Below are 20,884 nucleotides of genomic sequence, written 5' to 3' on the forward strand. Positions count from 1 at the left end.
AAAAAAAAAAAAAAAAAAAAAAAAAAAAAAAAAAAAAAAAAAAAAAAAAAAAAAAAGCCCAGATAAGAAGGAACCAAAACAAAAAACCAAACTAAGAGAAAGGCTCCACAAATATTAAGAATAAAAAGTATAGGATAACTACAGAACTTTTTGTCACCGAGGAAGATATTAAACCTAACAATAGATTAATACTCCCCCAAGACCTCTCCTCATCCCTAAAATTTCTTCTATTCTTCTCAAGCCAGATATTCCACCAAATGGTCAAAAAGCAGTTTTCAACTTTTGAATGCCATGTATAACTATTGGAATGTCGTAGGCACGTCAATACATCCATCGATATATTGTATGGAGGGTCGACATCAATATTAAGGGGTAATCAATATTTGAATATATTAAAAACCTAAAAAATAAGAATAAAAAATCACTAATAGAAATATACATGCAAAAACACGCTTTATAGCTTAATTAAAGTTTAAATACTTATTTATTAATTGAAATAATTTATATATATATATATATATATATATATTCTGGTTTCTCATAATATTAATATTTTTTTAATCAATATCCATTAGTACTTCTACACAACTTAGATTTCAACATTTTCATCAACACTAAAATTTAGTCCCGGCATGCATCTAACTCAATAAGATTCAAGGGCCAAGAAAAATTCTCCAGTTATGCATGACATGTATCTGCCCTTGCGTGTACTTGCAAGCAATTGCTACAATCACTTAAGAATTTTTGTGACGATTGCTCAGTTTCCTCTCAATCTAACTGCTCCAAGGTTTATAATGAAATAACCAAAAGCATTGATTACATAAGACAACCGAAATGCTATATAACACAAAAAATTAATTATGTCATGGTGTGACCAATAACACCAGTCAACAAAGATTAAGTTTAGAAAGTTATGACAACACAGTTGGATTATTTGCTAAACACCCCAACATGTCCCTTACTAGTACTCTCACATTAACCTTTCATCTCTCCAAAGATTGAACCTTCTTAAAAAATGCAGCGAAAATGCTAAATTAGAAAGCACTAAAAGATTGTAAAAATACCTTGGAATCTCTTGCAATGCTCACTAAAAGAGAAGTCTTATGTCTGGGTGCAACGACCAAGAGAAGAAGAAAAACATTAGAACATATCATCATAGTAATGAGAGAGTTCTCTACAGAAATAAAAAAGAAGGTTACTGTGTGTTAAAACAGAGATGATGCTACAAGAATTGAGGCAATATTTTCGTAATTACTGGAAAGACTTCCACGTGAGCACATGAATTTACAAAGTGTTGACACCACAGCAAAATGCTATCAAAATAGAACTGGATATCAGAATCTATGTTTCAAAGTGCTTGTATGTTCTAAAGGTCCAACTCTGAATTCAACCAGTCTAAATATTCCATATCCTTATGATATCTAGGTTTGATGAACTTAGAAAGAATGTCACGGCTATACTGGCTATGACCTCGAAAACATTTCTGACAAGAACCCTATAAAAGGTAAGGCCACAACAAAAGGAAAGGGGTTAGGGACATTACTTTTGAATTTTAAACTCTGGGTCGATTAAAAACTAAAAAGATAAAAATAAATAAAAATCAAATTGAGAAGAAACGCAAAGGAAACATATATCCGATCTTGAACCTGAAGATCTAATACCAAATGATACGTGGAAATCACTACAAGGGGAGTAAGATTCGGATTACCTTGGTGATTTGAATCTCAAACAATGTTCTTGCCTTGAGATATTCGATCAACAAGGTAATCCGAATCTTACTCTCTTTGTAGTGATTTCCACATATCAACTTTGTAAGACAAGCTTAAAGGCATATTAACCTTGATTGACAAATAAACAATTAAAGGATAATGATATGGCTTCCAAATTCATATCATGAAATTTTCCAACCAATTTTCAAACTTGTAGCAATAAAATATGGATCAGGAAAAAACAAAGTGGCAAAAAATGTAGAGTATCTACTTCTAGCGACTGAAAAAGAATTAATAAGAGGACCAATTCATGATTTCTGCCCATACCTTCCACCACAATCGAATCGAGTGATCAGAACTCGAAGTTACCAAAAAATTTCCAGATTTTTTCCCTTCACTCCTAAACAATGAAGTTTCTGTAAGGGGAAACAACCTGCAAATGAAATCATATTTCAATAGCCAGCTAAGAGAGCATTTCAACGAGTGCCAAGTTCAATTAAAGCAAAGGATGGAAACAACTAGAATATAAATCATTAGAACAATCAAACCAGTTCCCATGGAAAATACTCACATCTCACCTCATACAAGTGATACGCGCATTGTGATCATTCAGAGTGGTAAGAGAATGACTCCTGCCAAAAATTTTGGGGATTTTCATCATTCGAATTGAGGAGCCCTAACCAACAGAAAATAGCAAAAGGTGGGCAACTAGAAACAGGCTAATTCACTTGGCATCAACTCCAACAAACCAGTCAACAAAATTGAAGGCAATCCAGATCAAAGTAAAAGAAAAGGTTACACAAATAATTTCGAAAAGAATTCAAACAATCTATCCAAAAGCATAAGGCTATAAGGCACGGGTTCGGTCAACATATCAACAACCAATGGATCTTCAAATTTGCAGGTGGTGGCGAGATTGAAGATGTCGTGGAGGTTGAGGAATGTGGCGCAGTGAGCCAGAGAGTCTTCATTCAAGTCGGTAATGGCGGTCGGCAAGCTCTGATTCTGGTCCATCGATGGCGATGGTGATTGGTTTTGCAGGGTTTACAATTTCCAAAATCTTCAACAGAGCAAAACCCCCGACAGGAAATGGGATTTTGCAAATTTGATCTCTATCCCCTCCTCCATGCAAATCTTTCAACACCACGGCCATTCCATTCTCATGCTCTATTAAAGTGAGGTGGAAATGTAATTTAAAATTGAAATATTTCCAATCTTTCAAAAATTTTAAAAATAGTTCAAAAAATAATCTTAAAACCGGTTTGATTAATATCCAACTTTTTAAGAAAATTAAAAATATTAATACCGTGTAAAAAAAATGTTGATTAATTTTAAAAAATAATATTAACATCGATATTTATTTTTTTTAAAAATTCCATATTAATAGAAAAGTATTTTTATATTTTTTAAAAAGTAAAAATAAAATTAAAAAAATTAAAGAATATTAATAAAATTTAAGGATATTTTTAAAAAAAAATTAAACACTTTTACGAGTTTAAATTTTTTCTTTTAAGTTGAAGATATTACTCAAATTTTTGAAAGTTTAATATTATTATTTAACCTATTCCATCAATTTAATGTTAATTTAATAAAAACACTTCTTTATCGATTTATTTCAAAATATCTCTCAATGGAATGTTTCAATAGCATTCTTAAATTTTCAAATGAATTATCGTTTAAAAAATATAAACTAAACTTTCAAAGTTTTATTATCATCTTTACAAGTTAAAAAGAAAAACTATTAAATTGTATTAACACTCTTATAAACGTTTTAAAATAATATCTTTATTATATATAAATGTAATACTTTATGCTCGGCATTTCATAGTTCAGGCATTCCTTTGCATGACCAGTGAGAAAGATCTGTTATGGGCTCATCAAGTGTCGAATCTAAATTTTGAATCATAATCTGAATTCTAGTCATGAGATGTTACAAATGGTACCAGAGTAATATCACTACTAGTAAAATATGGTATAGTGACGAACCAATGCAGAAGCTAGTGAACATGTGATACTCAAGTATGAATGATACATGAACGAACTGAGACTACATATGAATGAGAGTAATCTTGAGATAGGATGAATAGCTTAACGGAAATGATGAAAGTTGCTATCTATACCAAACAAGATGAAAAGAAGCAAAGAGTAGGTAGCGTGAACATGTCTCAATCTTAACCTCGTATTCATACTATAGAGGAGATTCGAAAGATTAAAAACTTCAAATTTCGAGACTGCTATTCCTCGAGGTATGGGAAAGATATCTACGACATTCAGATCTGCTGCCACTCGCTATCAAATCTTCATACTTCTTTGAAATCATCTGAATGATAGCTTATTAGGCATTGTTAAAGGCCAATACATTCTTCCATTCAGATCATCGACCTATATTTCTAGAGTCTCGATCCTAACCATTAATTTGTAGACAAATATTTCGATTCAAGGCAACCTGCCATTTCATCGATCATATCGGCTTTAGCGACAATCTAACATAAAGAAGATTGCCACTAAAGAAAGAGAAGCTATAAGTTTAATTCTGGATATTGCCAACAAAGCTAGAAGTTTAATAAAGTAGGTATGAGGATCAAAATTGGAAAAAGAAACCACTAAATCATAAGATGAATCTTGAAAGAAACACAATACCTGTCTGTTTGTTACCCCCTTTTCCTCCTTCCTTCTGGCCTTGAATAGCGGACTAACAAAACAAAGCTGATTCAACAAGGACTTATTACATAATAAACTCAATTTCATCTCCCACATATGTCGTACGATTCTTGTGGGTACAATAACTTCTCACTCAATTTTAAACCATTAATACATCAAAAAAACGCACTTATTTAGACATGAAGTCTAGCATGGAAAGAATGTATGAACCCCCCATCTCGACAGCACAATATAGGATAAGATGGAGACGAGATTTTACAGTAAATTATGCAAAAACAGGAAACAAATGTGATCAAGTAGACAGCCCCCCCTTTCTTTTTCTTTTATCAGACTAAAATATGAAGACGACGCTGTCGTGAACCCTTGACTTCTGATTCTGAGCAACGCATTCCGAGATCCACATTAGGTTCCTAATCTCTTGTTCCCTCAACCTCATGTATGCAAAGAAAACACCATAATGGAACTGCATGTAAAGAAGATCTAGATGTTACTTGGTTCAATTATGTCAAATTTGTGTAAGTTGAAGTAACCGAACTTCCAGTCGACCTCCGAGAGAAATCAGGATTTGTGGAATTAGAACAAACCTGTTGCTCAAATGCTAAGCATAGCCTTTTCACCTCCTCTTCATAGAATGCCTTGTCAAGCATCTGGCTTTCTCCATATGATAGCTTGGAGAAAATGGACTGGTAGGGAGGGTATTTTTCCATGGCACCACGAACCTGAAATACGAAGTAAAAGAGGCTTCAATATAAGTCAGAAATTAAACCAAATTTATCATAAACTACAATATCACAAATTTTCTTACACGTGAACTTTGTTTTAATTAAAAAAATTAATTGTTGCATCTGTTTAGTCCCTAAACTTCCAAGAGTTCTAATTTTGTCCTTGAATTTTTCATTTTGGTTCAAATACATCCCTACCCTCAATGCGTCTACTTAAACGTGGATACTAAGTTATGATTTGACACTAGACAGTACGACAACTAGATAAAAACAAGGGTAAGCAAGCCAAAAGTTCAGTTTTGCCCATCAAATTTTTTTACTCATCTATCCTTATTTTTAACCGACGTACTCCCTTGAATGATTGGATGATGTTGTATGAAATCATCACATATTAGTTCAGTTAGAGCATCGTGTCAAATTTAAGTAACAATATTATTGATGGAGGACTTGGACTTGGAATCAAAATTTAAAGTTTATGGAATTAATTATAACTTTTTAAAGTTCAAGAACTAAATAGACAGAACCAACCATAATCAAAGATCAAGTAGTAAACTTTTAATTTGATCAGTCACTTGCACTTTTGTATTCTTACTATTCATGAGAAGTCAATTTTCCACAAATGGAAACCAAATCAGCAGCCCAGTGTTACAACTTGTACATAATGTTATAACTCAAATTCATGAGTACCCAAATCTTATGACTCAAACTCATAAGTACCTGATCAATATCCTCACAGATTGCGAGCTCTTCATGACCATAGGGGTAACTGTTAATAAGGAATTTCATTAGGTGATGGTCCACTCGGCATATAAGTAATTTAAAATATATTGAGATTAAGAAACTGCTTACAGTAAACCAAAATTGGAATATAACTTCCTTCGGTCATCTCGGGTAAGCTCAGTGCCAATACTACAATAGATGAGGTGCACTTAATCAGAAAAGATGTCTGAGCATAATAATCAACACAAGAGAAAAGAAATACGGGGACCCAACAAATATTTATTGACCAGCATCAAGATACCTATTTATGGTAATATTGACAGCCCTTCGATCAGCTTCGAAAGCAAGGAGGTCAGACATGATCTCAGCAGTGGCTCCACCTAGTTTCTACGTTAGAACCCAAATACAAATAGATAAGAAACTGAGAATTTAACAACGGAAAATGAAGCTTCTATATCTCAGTAATCTTCATTCACCTGACAGAACCTGTAGAAATCCTCTAGGTATGCCTTGTAGAGAGTGTTCCTCATTATTTCGATATTCATATCATCCAAATCCTAACAAAAATAAGAGGAAACGTCAAACCAGTGGCCATGAAGTCCAATACTATACTACTTAACAGACTAAATCATTGAAGGACAATAAAGCTGCACACCGATAATGCCTTAATATCGTAAAAACACATAAAGAGTTTCTCATATCGTCAGATATGATTTATGATGAAGTAATTATGCAAAGGAATCCAATTTAACTCAAAGCTACAATGAATGACTCAATTCTCTAATGGAGTGCTCTGGCAGCAATGCCTTGCAAAACTAAAAGCTCACGTAAGTTTTTTAGTCAAGAAAATGGAACATTATCAATTATGCATTTACAATTTAATTTGCAAATATAGTACACGTACAGGTATCATATCATGCAACATGCTCTACTGTTCTAAAGTAAGATGCAATAATAATAATAACCAAAGCCAATATGGGAATGGAGTCAAGCTTTATACCTCAGATGTGATACACTCAGAGAAGTATGGAGCCAAAGGGGTGTCAACAAGCACCAATCTATAAAGTTCCCGCATATTCTGAGCAACTGCCAAGGTAGCAATGCTAAAAAAGAATAAAAAGAAAAATAAATCATGAGTCTTTTTATACCATTAATATTTGAGTGAGATACACGTTTTTTCTTGCTTAGTAAGAAATGTCACACGACACTATCAGAACACAAAAGCTCTCATTTGACAGTACCTATCAAACATGCCCAACGGGTGGCACTTCTCCAACAGTTCCTGAACATCTCTCTCATGCAAGGTTCCAGTAACGATAAGGACAACATTGTCTATCATGTGACCATATCTGAGTAAAAAAAAAAATCCATCCAGTTGAAACTATGAGAATCAACAAAACAATAGACGCTGAAAAGGCAAAAATAACCTTCAGAAAAGAAACTCGACATACGTGATATACTCTAAGAACGTGGACAAGGGCTCTGTGGCTTGGCACAACATGTGTTTATACTCATCAACCAGTTTAAGGGTGCATTTCTCCACAATTGTTGTTGTATGCAATGGAGATGGTTCTACAAAATAATTTGAAATTAGCTAATAAAATCTTACACCTTCAAGTAAGAAATGTAACCGTCCACGTAGGTACAGGATGACAAGTTAGACTAGCCCATACACTATTCACATAAGATCTTCATAGAGTAATATTAATTAATCTAGAACTTACGCATTGTGCAATATGCTATTTCTCATATTATTAACTACAATTATGGTCGGTCTCTTCATGCTGTCCTTTTCTAACAGCCAGACAATCCCTATACTCCTGAATATGAATCCCAAATCGTCGATGAACTCTGAGTTACCATTTCCCATCATAAAATATCAGTATCACACAACAGAAAAACCAGTCCCCTACAAAAATAGAAATCCCTCTCCTTAAAAAGAGACAGATATAATGTGAGAGGTCCCAACGTTTATCAAATGAAAAAAGGGAGGTCTCAACCGGAACCACATAAATCATCTGCATCTAGCACTTTCATAATCACTCTTCAGCTTCATAACACATATGTCAATCACGAAGAGGCTCTGTTTACAACTTCGACATTACAGACATGGGACTCGAGAATATACTGCGGAATCTGGAATCAGAAGCCTAGTTTCAAGTAGAACAACAGTACTAATATTCCTTGTTCAAATTCAATTATTAGTTGTGTCAAGATCCAAGCCCTTCGCTTCCATTTCCAATTTAATCGATAGCTGGAATCCTCAGAAAAATTAATCCCCTACCAATTTTCCAATCGTACAACTAATCCAACGATCTAAAAACACAAATTCCCCCAACTTCCACATCCAATTTCATAAGCCATCTAAGAAAAAAAAAAGGGAAAAAAAGGTTCACCCACCGTTTTGCAGATAAGGGCCATACTCAGTGGCAGAGAGGTGCATCTTGATATCATCAAGGGTTTCGCACTGACACAAATTGTTATAATCAGCGGCAGTCAGCAACCCAGCCCTATGTCCCCGAACGATGGCCTCCAAATAGCCTCCATGAATGTTGAACGTAAGCGCTTCGAAACCATACATTCTCTAGAAATTCGATCGAAACGAGGGGGAGATCCGGGGAGAGAGCAGTGGCAAGAAACCAAACGCCTCCTCCGAGAGAACCCTAAGGATGCAGAATTGAAAAGGGAATTCGCAAAGTTAGATGCAGACGAATGAAAAATAAGGCTTGGGAACCGGAAGAATATGAAGCTCTCTTTTTTTGCGATCCGAGTTGCAGAATCGGCAATTGATTATCAAAGAACTGATGAAGATGATGATCCCAATCGAATCGATCTGAATCTGATGGTGTCTTCAGACAGGTCCGAATAATATGCGAAATTACTGAATTGTCCTTTTCTTTTTTTCGCATTGAGTGGGCCTGCTGAAAACATGGGCTGGACTTTTGATTTTGGGCTTTGGATTTCAGTAAATGGGCTCTCTTGGCTGGTAAGCTCTGATAAGATCGTTCAGAACGTTTCTTTTTCTTTTATACTTTTTTTTAATATATATAATATTTTAATCATAAATTTTGATTTTCTTATTCTTTATTTGTAAGAAAATTTCTCAACATTTATTAAAAAAAATCTACTTTCTTGGTTATTATTTTTAGTAATTTAATTAAAAATGTTAGATAAATAAATTTCTCGAACATTAAAATTGTTATTTTTAATAGTTTAACAACTATGAATAAAATAATATTATTAATCGCCACGTGGACTTACGTGCGTTAATCTCTTGAGACAAAGTATTTTTTTTTTTTTTTTATAAATCTCTCGACTTTTAAGATAGATCGATAAACAAAATTGGTTAAAATTTATTGATGTGTCATTATATTATTTTTTATTAAATAAATTTCTTTTTTTTTTATATATAAATTTGAAAAAATTGGTTAGATAGTTAAAAATTTGACTAAAAAAAATGTAAGGATCAATAATAAGTTATAATATATATAAATAAAATAAAATTTGAAGAACCTTAATTGAGTTTTTTTTTTTTTTTTCTAAGAATAAATATTAATTGATTTTTTAAAATACTAAATTGTGAATTTTAGAAACCGGTACGTGGAGTCAAATTTGAAAGCCTTTTTTTTCTTTTACTAAAGTCAAATTTAAAAGAAAATTGTATTTCCACGTAAATAAAATAAATATGACATCATTTAATAGTTTTCGTTTTTCTAAAAAAATGCGAAATTCGTAATTTCTTCGGTGGGCCCACTCCTCCACCTCATGGGCATGACAAGGACTTATTTTCCTTTTTATTTAAAAATATATTTTTAAGGGTTTTTTTTTTTTAATTAAAAATTTATGTATTCTTAATATGTCTTTTGAAATTTTAGGATCATATAACTTATATAACCCGTGTTAGCATTGATTTCGTCTAACTATCTTAACTCAACTTTATTCTATTTTAAAAAAAAATTAAAAATATTTAACATTTGTAACCAAGATTTTAATTATTAATTAACTCGACAACCCAACTCAGCTAAAAAAGAGAAAGTTGGATGGGACTGTGAACTCTATTCGAGTCACCAACTCAACTAACTTAATAGGTTTAAAGTATTTCTGTTATTCAATTCAACCGGCATACACCATTTACCTCGTAAATGTCAATTTTTTTTTCTTTCTTTCTAAAAATAAAGTATTTATCTTAAGATTCAACCCTTTCTAAAAAAACATGTTTCCATAAGTCCCATATTTCAAGCAAGAAAAAGCTTTCAAAGATGAGTCACTTTCACTAAAAGTTAAATGTGAATATTAACAAAAACGCCAATCTCTCCTCACATTCATAAAATTAAAAAAAGATTCTTATGGTATCTTTGTCGCAACACGACACTATAATATTATCTTATTTAAACATAAGTTTTAATGACATTGGATTTAAAATTATTTACAAATTTCAAACCAATGAACTTTGGTTTTACGACTGTATCTTTTAAAAATAATTTCATTACCTGATATGAAAATATTTTTTTTACGTTGAAAAAAAAAACTTTAATGGTTAAATATGGGGAATATAATTTCTAAAGTTTAAAAATTAGTAAAATATAACCATTATTCCAAATATTATAAAATATGAAAAATTATGAAAACAAAAAAACATTATGAATAAACATTTTACATTTTTTTTAACAAGTTAAAATGTTTGTTATATGTTGATACATTTTTTTATATTTTTTATAAAATAATAAGAATTTTGATTCATCTCAATATTGATATCAAACTGAAACAAGACACGTGTAAAAATGGGAAGCTAACACTTTAACAAAAAAAGGAAAAGAAAATAATAATGAAGACGTGGAAGAAGCCAAGTCATGTGCAAGGCACCTGGCATCCACGTGAGGGCATGCTTCGACACGTTACAGCCGGCAAGGCACAAAACACACACTAGGTGGGGCCCACAAAATTCGGATTCCATTGGGGGAATAATATAATAACGGGACAGTGTTCTTTTGACTGGTACGAGGAAACTTGCTATTGGTTAAGTGTTTGATGACGTGTCCTCTATTTTTGGTGCTATTAAAATATCTCTACCTTTTCCCCTCACGTTTGTTTGACTTTTTTTTTTCTTTTTTCTTTTTCTTTTTTTGATTGTGATCTCCTAACGCATAATTGATATTGAAGTGCCTTTTCTTTCCTATTATTATTTATTTTGTTAAAAAAAAAAATCTTTTAAATTTAAAAAATATTTGTTTCTAGTTTCAAAATTAAATTAATATTCAAAAGGACGAAGTTCTAATTTTATTTTTTTAAACATTTTAAAAACGTTGAAAAGATTAATTTAATAAATCATGTGGTTTAGTTAATTTTTTAACAAAAAAAAAATATTTAATGAAAATAATTCTTTCTCTTTTTCAGATTTAAATTTAGTATTTATTAGAATATTTAAATTTCAAAATTATAGAGAATTTGTTCTGCAAAAATAATACTATGAAGATTTAATATGCTAAAATGAACCAGCAAGAAGCCATAACGTGACAAGATACAACTTAAGTGGGTCGAGTATTTAATTTTAATTAAAACTCATTGTATAATAAAAATATATTATATTTATTATTATTTTCTATTATCTACAGATACATATTAGGTATCATATTAATATGTGTCTATATCTATAGAGAAAAATAAATAATAGATATTTAGTTATTTTATTCGTTTTTTTTTTTTTTGAATAAAAAGAAGTAAATGTATTGAAGGTCATGTTCCTTATTTTCTTGTTCAAATCATCAAACTCGATCTGAAAATCTATGTTTACAAATAATGAATATAATACCATTTTGTTAACCATATCTTATAAATTTTTTTTGTCATTTTGTTAATCACGTCGTCTCCAACCTATTCCTTCTAGAATATATCAACCCAACTCAACTGAAATATCATGTCGATCAAGCTGTCCTATGCTACAAGAAGGTTAGGCTCAAAACTCGACGACAAAAAACATCTAAAAAATTAAAATTAAAAAGGATAGATCCATTGAATTTCCTAATTTTACTTTTGCATTCCCTTACGACATAGTCATGTTACATACTCTTTATTTATAAGAGTAAAAATTATCCCCACAGACAAACATATGTCCTTCTAGAATGTTTTGTTCTCGATTGGACGGCAAATGAAGATGCATTTTATTGGTTTAGGTAGTGATTTTTAGCTATTTTAAGTCTTTCCTCGTATTCAAATATAACATTGATTTATTCACGTACCCTTTCTTTAGTTAGATGTCACAAAAACACTTCAAATATAATCGGAAATATATACAAGAAATTAGGTAAAAAAATTAGAAAATGATTAAAAATAAATAAAAATAATTAAAATATAATTTAATTTTCCTAAGTATATTAGGAAGAAAAAAAAAGTGTTTATTTTTATTTAAAATTAAAATATTTATTAAAAAAAAAACAAAATCCGCTGTTTGGAACAGCCCACTGGAATGGTTGGGAATGGCCCCTGGTTTTCTCTTCTTCAAACCCATCTCTCTCTCTCTCCGCTAAAACCTCTTTTATATCCCTTCTTTCTCCTTTCTCCGTTCTCGTCTACAGATATCCTCATTTTTTCATCTCCCTTCAATCCTTACCCTGTTTCTTCTTGCAATTCTATCCAGATCTCCGTTTTTCACCAATTGCTCCACTTTTCGCCTTCAATTTTCCACCGTTTTTTTTGAAATTTTAATGGGGTTTGAGAGGTCTTTGGCTGATCGCAAGGGGAAACAGTTTTTTGAATTGCCCAAAGAAACTACTAAGAACAATAAATCCAGGAAGAATCGGCGGCGCTCTAAGAAACCCTCCTCGCCGATTCAGAAACTTTACGAGACATGTAAGCAAGTATTTGCCTCTACTGAAACTGGAATTGTTCCCTCTCTTGAGGATATCCAACGCCTGCAATCTGTTCTCGGTATGTCTTTACTTTCGTTTTTCATTTTTCTTGTAAAATTTCTGATCGGACCAACCCTACATTGTTTTGAATTGAATTCCCAATTCTGATTGATAATGTGGTTTGATGTTATGATTATTCGCTTTGTTTGTGGGGTTTTAAAATTGATGATCCGTACTATCTGGGAAAGGTTTTGTGAATTTTTCTTGGGTTTCCTTCTTATTTGTTGTTTCTGTACTTTTCATTTTGGATCGTGGGTTTTAAGATATATATATATATATATATTTTTTAGCTTGGTCTCTTCGGCTGTTGCTGGGAACTTGTACTGCTCCTGCACGTGCTGTTCTAGATATTGGTGCTTTGAGTTATTTTAGTTGGATAATGATTGTCTTCAACAATGGATTTGGTTTTTCTATTCAATGATTGAATTTGAGCTTTTATCTGGAAATTACAAACTGTTTCAAGTTCCATGGTTATAGAATAAGTTTGTAAGTTTTTTTATGTTCTAACGCTGATTAGAACCTGTTGGCAAGTTTTATAAATCTTAATTCATCGAAGTCCTGGAAACTGGCTGACCTGCATTTTGTGTTACTAATGTTTCTTGTATATAGATAAAATGAAGGCAGTAGATGTCGGGTTGTCGCCGGAGATGCCGTATTTTCGTACCACAGCTGATGAAGGGACTCCTCCTATAACGTATTTGCACCTCTATGAGAACAACAAATTCTCCGTATGCATTTTCTGTTGCTTTATTAGGAAGCTGTCTAGCTGGGGAAGCTATACTTTTAAGTGATGTACTTTTTGACCATTTTGAGTTTTGGTTGTGTTGCAGATGGGGATATTTTGCCTGCCTCCTTCAGGTGTCATTCCACTTCACAACCATCCTGGAATGACAGTCTTCAGCAAGCTTCTCTTTGGGACTATGCACATCAAAGCGTATGATTGGGCAGAGGTCGGTGCCGAGAATGGCATATTAGCGAGTGTCGATGCTTCAAACGGCACAGCTCCCTCAAGTGAGTCTCAATACAATATTGTTCTGTACTCTCTCAGCAGTTCGTTGATATGGATGGAAATGTCTATTATAGTTTGATGTTTGATGGGTAGTTGTCTGGTGTGAGAACATAAGCTGGATGACATGTCCTGTTACAAAACCAAAATTGATAGGCCAACCCGAGCAACTAGTCAAGGCATTGTAGCATTGACCTAAAAGTTAGAAGTTCAAAGGGTTTGCTAATGATCATATATCAGTATATGTGTAACGGCCCAAGCCCACCACTAGTAGATATGGTTCTCTTTAGGCTTTCCCTCAAGGTTTTTAAAACGTGTCTGCTAGTGAGAGGATTCCACACACTTATAAAGAATATTTCGTTATCCTTCCCAACCAATGTGGGATCTCACAATCCACCTCCCTCTAGGGCCTAGCGTCCTTGCTAGCACTTGTTTCCTTCTCCAATTGATGTGGGACCACCAATCTACCCTCATTTGGGGCCCAACGTCCTTGCTGGCACACTACCTCGTGTCCACCCTGTTCGGGACTTGGCCTCCTCGTTGGCACATCACCCAGTGTCTGGCTTTAGTACTATTTGTAATGGCTCAAGCCCATTGCTAGTAGATATTATCTTCTTCGGGCTTTCCCTTTACTCAAGATTTTTAAAACGCATTTGCTAGGGAGAGGTTTCCACACCCTTACAAAGAAGGTTCCGTTCGATGTGGGATTTTACAGTATGAACTTTTTTTGTGTGTTTAATTGTTGAGATTAGTTGGGATGCAAATGATCCTGATACATTTATTGAAAAGAATCTCAAATCTTCTGGCCTTTGTCTTTATGGTTCGTAAAACTTAACGAACATATCACAATTTAGAGAAGATAAACTAATTTTGAGTTATAATAAACAGAGGGAAGAGTGATGGTTTTAAGCAAGTAAGATTCCAATCTATCAGCATTTACATCTCCAGGTATTAGGTTGGCCAAAGTTAAGGTAGATGCCAACTTCACAGCACCATGCGACTCGACCATTCTCTACCCTGCAGATGGTGGAAACATGCATTGCTTCACAGCCGTGACAGCATGTGCAGTGTTAGATGTACTTGGCCCACCTTACTCTGATCACGACGGTCGTCATTGCTCATATTACCTCGACTTTCCCTTCACCAAATTTTCAGGTACGTACTGTTGCAACTTTGTCGTAGTGTTGTTTTACCTCCAAAGCAGCAGCAGATGTTGACATGATAATTTTAATCGAAAAACAGCAGTGGATGGGAAATCGATCCCAGAAGCAGAGAGGGAAAGCTATGCTTGGCTTGAAGAAAGAGAGCAACCTGAAGACTTAGCAGCCGTTGGAGCAGAGTACATAGGGCCTAAGATAGTAGAGAGTAGGTGAATTCTGCAAACAAATCTTGTTCATTTGATACAAAATATGCTGTTCATGGATTGGGACTGCCACCTCTTCTGTGCAGCATATAATCTTTGTTTTAGTTTTGATCTTCCTTGTATATAGTTAAGTTAGATAGTGATAAGCAAAAAGAAGTATGGATTTGTTATGTTCTTCCAATAACTATTCCAGTTTGTTCATGTTTTAACAGATGCACTTCAAAAAAATGAGAAAAAAACACAAAATGAAAGGCTTCTTTCCAGATTTTCCTCTCTTTCTTGTCCAAATTCATTAGTAGACGTGTTTCTGTTTATCGACAATATCTTTAGCAACGAGAAACCTTCAAACTTGTAAACTCTCAATATCCAAACAAAAACTATAATTCCAAGAACAGAACATCCAAGATCAGAAGTTACAGAACATGATAGCTTGGAGATAAAAACAAAGAAATCCCGTTAATCCAACAAGGGAGACTTTTCTATTCCATTAGATTCACTCACTGATGCAGAAAAGTACACAATAACATATACATTGTACATGTTAATCAAAACAAAACAAAACAAAACGCCACTATGGGAAAACGTGCCTTAATAAAAAACTACAAAAACGCACCAATTACATATCACTATTTAGAATCTATTAAACGTCTAATCCTTTCTATGCCTAATTCTCTAAACTAGGGGAACATGTGAGTCGGGTTGATAATTTTTTTTGGATCATTTTGCAAATGTATTGAAAATAATTCTCTCACAATCGTGTCAATAACATTGCTAAATTGGGTGGCAATATCACACAACGGCTCCCCCCAACTTATCGATAATCTTTATTAGAAGTCTATCGTAGATATTATCATATTTGTCCACCTCAATATTCTTTGAGTATACCTCCATAGGTAACCTATAGTGACTCGTCATTTAACCTATAGGGACTCATTGTCCGGTGAGTAAGGATGTTTGTTTAACCAACCCATAAGAACCCGTCTCGAAAAATTATGAGTTGAAGGCTACTTACTTTGACGATGGAAAAATGTGTTCCAATTTACGCCTAAACCAATACGATTGATGTGTTGAAATCTTTTGTGAAAGGCCATGCTGATCGCTGTCTTTTTGCTCGTGAACTTGTGGTTTCAGATCATAGCGGCCCACCTTCTTCATCACCGGGCCTTTGGGCTTCTCAGCGGCGAGCGAAAGAGCGTGGAAGAAAACGATGGCGGCCATGGCCTTGCTCTCTTGGTCGCTTGTTTCTCCATTTTTTCCCAAACAGCGTATCATCGCCCACGAAGCACCAGGTTCTCAATTCGCAGTTCGAACCACATTTCGCCTCTCTTTTTGGTTGGTTTTACATCGTTACTGTACTGATTTGCTCCTTTGGCATTTAATCTTTGGTGGGATTCTCAGATAATTTGAAACTTCGCGCTCTGATTTCAAGGGGTTTTGGCGGAGCCATTGGAGGTGAATGTAAATCTTTGGAGATAAATCGTTTACTGTGTTCTTGCGCTTCGTCGTCCTCTTCAATGTCTCCGATTGAGGCGTCGAAGGGGGTGTGGATTTGGAGTGTGGATCGGCAGGTTATGACGGCGGCGGTTGAGAGGGGATGGAGTACCTTCATCTTCTCGCCTCATAATAAGGAGCTTGCTGATGAATGGTCCTGTAAGCTTTTCGTTTCACTTTCTGTTTAACTGATGAGATTTCGATTCGTTATTGCACTTCTTAAAACGTAAACCTTATACCTTTCCATGTCATTTTGCTGGCGCATGACACTCATCTTTTATGTCAAGAATGCTTTCAAAAAGTGTGTCTAAGAATGGATACTTGGGTTTGGCTCAACTCATCTTTAATGGTCTTGAATGTCTTCCCAAGATGGGTTATATAATTCATTTCGGCTGGAGAATAATTCCATGATCTTGTCTTACAAGAGGGGATGCTCTTTTTAGCTATTTGATGTTGAAACAAAACAAAAAAGCAAGTTTTAAATAGAAACTTATAGAAAATAATGGATAAAATCGACACAATTTCTTTTCTCGTAGTGTCACGAAATTTCTTAAGATTATAATTGCCCTGCAATGTTGAAAGTGTTAGAGAGTATGAGTCGAAGAGATTTTTTTCCGCATATTAGACATGTCATGCATGGAGTGACAACCTTATTTTTAATAGGAAAATAGGGTTGTTAATGTTGGTATCGGAGATGCACAACATAAGTGTGGTGGTCATGTGACACTTGAGTAAAGGAGTACATGAATGAACTAAGGTTACATCTGAATGAGAGTGATCTTGAGGATAGGATGACTATGAAAGGCTTAAAAGAATTGAAAGTCATTACCTGTACTAATAGGGTGTACCTTCCTTTTCAGTAGTTCAATCATAGAAACTTCATGGTTAAGTATGCTTTGCTTGGAGTAATTATATGTTGAGTGATCTCTTTGAAATTTTCCTAGGATGCACGTGAGTGTGGACAATACGTGCTGGAAGGATTTGTGTTGGTTTGTACGGATAGTCTTCACTCTTATAAGCGAGAAGTAAGTAATGTTGTGATCATGTCAGAGGGGTGTGCTAGCAAGATGTAAGTTGTGAGAGATGGGCAAGTTTAGGGTTTAAGTTTTAAAAAGGGTAATAATGACGTTTCATCCCTTGTAACTTTAGCAAAGACTTATTAGTTATTATTCTCTATTCAATGTCTCAAAAGTCTATCACTTAAAATTTGTCACATTTAAATAACATTAGCTCACAGAAAACAATATATACTTTAAACGATAAATCACCGGTCCATTGTTTAATATTAACGGTGTTATTGAGTAGATATCAGCTTTATAATTTTGATATCTTGAGTACAAAAGCATATTTGGTTTTCTGATGAGTTTATCGATTAGATATATTTGGTCCGAAAGTGTCATGATCACTGAATTCTTTTGAGGATTCTAATTTGAAGTTTGGTGTTCGATTGCCCAGCAATTGCACTAATAAGCCCACTTTTTATCAACGAGGACGGAGTTTTCGATGGAGAGGGTAGACTAATTGCCACAGTTATCGAGGTTTCTAACCCCCAGCAGTTGGAGCAGCTTCAGCCATCAAATGCATCAGTAGACAATGTTATTGTGGATTTACAAGATTGGCAGGTTCGTAGTTGCTTGCTTACAAGTCTGTTGGTTGAATCATCCTTTAGCTGGCTATGCATGTATAATTTAGAGAAGGGACTGCAAGAATGATTTTGAATTGTCTGGATGAGTGTGTAAACACTGGTGATAAATCTGTTCTATTTAGGGGTTAAAACAACCTTGCTGTGAATATTGATAATTTTTAAGTGATTCTTTTTATGTTCAGATAATACCTGCGGAGAATATTGTTGCAGCGTTTCAGGGGAGTCGAAAAACTGTATTTGCAGTCTCGAAAACTCCTATCGAAGCTCAAATCTTCCTCGAGGTGCATATTTTTGAGGCTGTATCAGTGTGGAAAGATGGACTAAATAATATTATTGTACTATATGTCATTTTCGTAGCATCATAAGATATGATTTGAATTCGTTTTCGTTTCTAGGCACTTGAACACGGTCTGGGTGGAGTTATTTTGAAAGTTGAAGATCCTGAAGCTGTTTTTCAGCTAAAGGTGGTTTATCATTTTGCTTGATTTGTTTCAGTGCAAAGTCTTGCTTCTTATATTGTTTTAGTATCATTAGGACTATTTTGACAGAAGAAATGAAGCTAGTAATCTTCTTAGCTTGACTAAAGCTACTATAACTCATATTCATGTCGCTGGAATGGGAGATCGAGTTTGTGTCGATCTCTGCAGTCTCATGAGACCTGGTGAAGGACTTCTAGTAATCCTCCATTCTCTTCTCTTAATATTGCTCTCCTAGCTTCTAGTTTAGCATCTAAACGGATGAAATTCTTCTGTAGGTTGGGTCCTACGCCAGAGGACTATTTTTAGTTCACTCGGAATGCTTAGAGTCAAATTACATTGCAAGCCGACCTTTTCGAGTCAATGCTGTGAGTTCGGCATAATATTTTGGCTCTATTAGTCTCAGCACGCCAGAAGAATTGTACTCCTTTATTCTTTTGTAGCCTTTTCATCATCTTTGATTTGTGAATGTTCAGGGACCAGTCCATGCCTATGTAGCTGTCCCAGGAGATAAAACGAGCTACCTTTCTGAGTTACGAGCAGGCAAAGAGGTAATCGTAGTTGATCAAGAAGGCAGGCAACGAACCGCTATTGTTGGGCGTGTAAAGATAGAGACTAGGCAGCTGGTACTCATCCAGGCAAAGGTACACTTGGTGTTTTTATCCGAATCTTGCGTAGTAGTTCGATCTATTGATGTTTCTATGAATCGAGAACTAAAAAGGATTCTTCCATAGTATCTCTGCTGCTGCTTACTTTGAATCTTATGATCCCAGCTGAATTTTGTATGTCTGTTTATTTGGGTGTGATGCTAGAAATGACTTGCTAGAATAATTTACTATTGGCAGAGAGATTCAGATGAGCAAACTCTGTACAGCATCCTCCTGCAGAACGCAGAAACGGTTGCCTTAGTCTGCCCCGGTCGAGGTCGATGATTCGTATCTCAAATTAGAGTTTTGTATTGCTTTGCTTTGCTTTCTTCTCCAAAATTTGGCTTCAATGTTGTGCAGGAAATGAGAAGAAAGCCATCCCTGTTACCTCACTTAAAGTTGGCGATGAAGTGTTCTTGAGACTGCAAGGAGAAGCAAGGCATACAGGTATTGAAATCCAGGAGTTTATTGTAGAGAAATGATTGTTAAGCTATTTTGAGTGAAATACTGAAACCAAATGGTATAATTTTTTTTTATGCTAATCTCTTCCAAAGTTATAGGTACATGAAAATGACTAAAATATCATCGTACTATCTCCGTGTCTCTCATCGTTGTAATCTTACCACTAACGATCACACCAACGACTACTTCCGTGAGCATCGATGATGAATATGGTCTTAGTGTTTATTCATTGTCGTTTATAGTAATTTAATATTAGAAGCATCTTGAGAGTAAAACAAATCATTGTGTTTACTCAAATTAGTGTTGGCTCATTGTCGTTTATAGTAATTTGATATTAGAAGCTTTGTCGTTTATAGTAATTTCTCGAATTGATAATGAACAACCTAATTTTTCATTTTGAACTTAAAAATTACTATCGGCAATGGCTATAAAGCCTGAAAACACTCATCACTAATCAACTCCAAATACCCTAAGACGGATTATTATCACCATCTATTTTTGTGAGATTCCACATCGATTGGAGAGGGACGAGTGCTAGTAAGGACGCTGACCCTGAATAAAGGTGGATTGTGAGATCCTCTATTGGTTGGAGAAGAGAACGAAACACAGCCTTATTATTATTACCATCTATTGATTCTATATCAAGTGGAGAGAGGAACAAGTGCCCGTGAGGACGGGATTGTGAGATTCTACATCGATCGAAACAAGTGCCCGTGAGGACGGGATTGTGAGATTCTACATCGATCAAAACAAGTGCCCGTGAGGACGGGATTGTGAGATTCTACATCGATCGAAACATTATTTATAAGGGCATGTGATCCTACATCTATTTAATTATTTCTCCTAATCTCCCCTCAATTTTCTTAATCATATCTCTCTCCTCTACCCCTTAAGTTTTATATAAACACCAATAATACAAATAATAAACATTTACTAATACTTTAATTATTGGAAACTACTTTCCTATTTTGTATATTTCAAGATAAAAAATAGAATTAAAAAATTATCAACTAAATTAATCCCGACCTCTAACCACTCATACCTAGGATTTGAAATTTGAATTCACCACCTGATGGT

At 34.3% G+C, this 20,884-nt stretch overlaps 4 protein-coding genes across 6 annotated transcripts in view; 2 read left to right on the plus strand and 2 right to left on the minus strand.

Moving 5' to 3' along the window:
* LOC111470222 overlaps nt 1-2,512 on the minus strand; it is a 3,689-nt gene extending 1,177 nt beyond the window's left edge. The window contains exons 1-3 of one of the 2 annotated variants that reach the window (XM_023115765.1): nt 2,288-2,512; nt 2,037-2,142; nt 1,065-1,495 (exon numbers count right to left, since the gene is read on the minus strand). In XM_023115765.1, the coding sequence (XP_022971533.1) occupies nt 1,065-1,157 (93 nt within the window). In that variant the 5' untranslated portion in view covers nt 1,158-1,495; nt 2,037-2,142; nt 2,288-2,512. Of the gene's footprint in view, nt 1-1,064; nt 1,496-2,036; nt 2,143-2,280 lie in introns of both variants that reach the window. The other variant, XM_023115775.1, reaches the window with a different exon arrangement.
* A 1,890-nt stretch (nt 2,513-4,402) lies between these two features.
* Nucleotides 4,403-8,646, minus strand: LOC111469810 (V-type proton ATPase subunit d2). The gene is made up of 10 exons (XM_023115249.1): nt 8,213-8,646; nt 7,264-7,384; nt 7,054-7,161; nt 6,813-6,915; nt 6,289-6,369; nt 6,114-6,199; nt 5,942-6,001; nt 5,810-5,858; nt 4,955-5,089; nt 4,403-4,833 (listed from the first exon to the last, which is right to left on the minus strand). The coding sequence occupies exons 1-10, from the start codon at nt 8,391-8,393 to the stop codon at nt 4,702-4,704; spliced, it is 1,056 nt and encodes a 351-aa protein (XP_022971017.1). The 5' UTR covers nt 8,394-8,646; the 3' UTR covers nt 4,403-4,701.
* Nucleotides 8,647-12,328: 3,682 nt separating this feature from the next.
* LOC111470048 (plant cysteine oxidase 2-like) lies at nt 12,329-15,352 on the plus strand. 2 transcript variants are annotated; one of them, XM_023115526.1, is made up of 5 exons: nt 12,329-12,736; nt 13,327-13,445; nt 13,548-13,728; nt 14,672-14,878; nt 14,969-15,352. In XM_023115526.1, exons 1-5 carry the CDS (start codon nt 12,514-12,516, stop codon nt 15,094-15,096), a joined length of 858 nt encoding a protein of 285 aa, XP_022971294.1. In that variant the 5' UTR covers nt 12,329-12,513; the 3' UTR covers nt 15,097-15,352. The 2 variants fall into 2 exon arrangements, with proteins under 2 accessions (XP_022971294.1, XP_022971285.1); XM_023115517.1 differs by having other exon boundaries at nt 12,330-12,736; nt 14,966-15,352.
* Nucleotides 15,353-16,120: 768 nt separating this feature from the next.
* On the plus strand, nt 16,121-20,032 carry LOC111469713 (3-dehydroquinate synthase homolog). Its single transcript, XM_023115102.1, has 10 exons — nt 16,121-16,375; nt 16,485-16,736; nt 18,033-18,199; nt 18,405-18,503; nt 18,618-18,686; nt 18,757-18,897; nt 18,977-19,066; nt 19,175-19,342; nt 19,544-19,622; nt 19,706-20,032. Exons 1-10 carry the CDS (start codon nt 16,294-16,296, stop codon nt 19,825-19,827), a joined length of 1,269 nt encoding a protein of 422 aa, XP_022970870.1. The 5' UTR covers nt 16,121-16,293; the 3' UTR covers nt 19,828-20,032.
* The last annotated feature ends 852 nt before the right edge of the window (nt 20,033-20,884 follow it).

This window comes from Cucurbita maxima, unplaced genomic scaffold, assembly GCF_002738345.1.
Source record: "Cucurbita maxima cultivar Rimu unplaced genomic scaffold, Cmax_1.0 Cma_Scf00002, whole genome shotgun sequence".
NCBI lineage: Eukaryota > Viridiplantae > Streptophyta > Magnoliopsida > Cucurbitales > Cucurbitaceae > Cucurbita > Cucurbita maxima.

Coding starts and splice junctions, on each gene's coding strand:
- LOC111469713 (XM_023115102.1), top strand. CDS start 16,294: ATGGCGGCCATGGCCTTGCTCTCTTGGTCGCTTGTTTCTCCATTTTTT. Junction 16,376..16,484: donor CATCGCCCACGAAGCACCAG/GTTCTCAATTCG, acceptor TGGGATTCTCAG/ATAATTTGAAACTTCGCGCT. Junction 19,067..19,174: donor GACCTTTTCGAGTCAATGCT/GTGAGTTCGGCA, acceptor GTGAATGTTCAG/GGACCAGTCCATGCCTATGT.
- LOC111469810 (XM_023115249.1), bottom strand. CDS start 8,393: ATGTATGGTTTCGAAGCGCTTACGTTCAACATTCATGGAGGCTATTTG. Junction 7,385..8,212: donor TGGCCCTTATCTGCAAAACG/GTGGGTGAACCT, acceptor ATTATTTTGTAG/AACCATCTCCATTGCATACA. Junction 4,834..4,954: donor GCTTAGCATTTGAGCAACAG/GTTTGTTCTAAT, acceptor CTTTACATGCAG/TTCCATTATGGTGTTTTCTT.
- LOC111470048 (XM_023115517.1), top strand. CDS start 12,514: ATGGGGTTTGAGAGGTCTTTGGCTGATCGCAAGGGGAAACAGTTTTTT. Junction 12,737..13,326: donor ACGCCTGCAATCTGTTCTCG/GTATGTCTTTAC, acceptor TCTTGTATATAG/ATAAAATGAAGGCAGTAGAT. Junction 13,446..13,547: donor ATGAGAACAACAAATTCTCC/GTATGCATTTTC, acceptor GTTGTGTTGCAG/ATGGGGATATTTTGCCTGCC.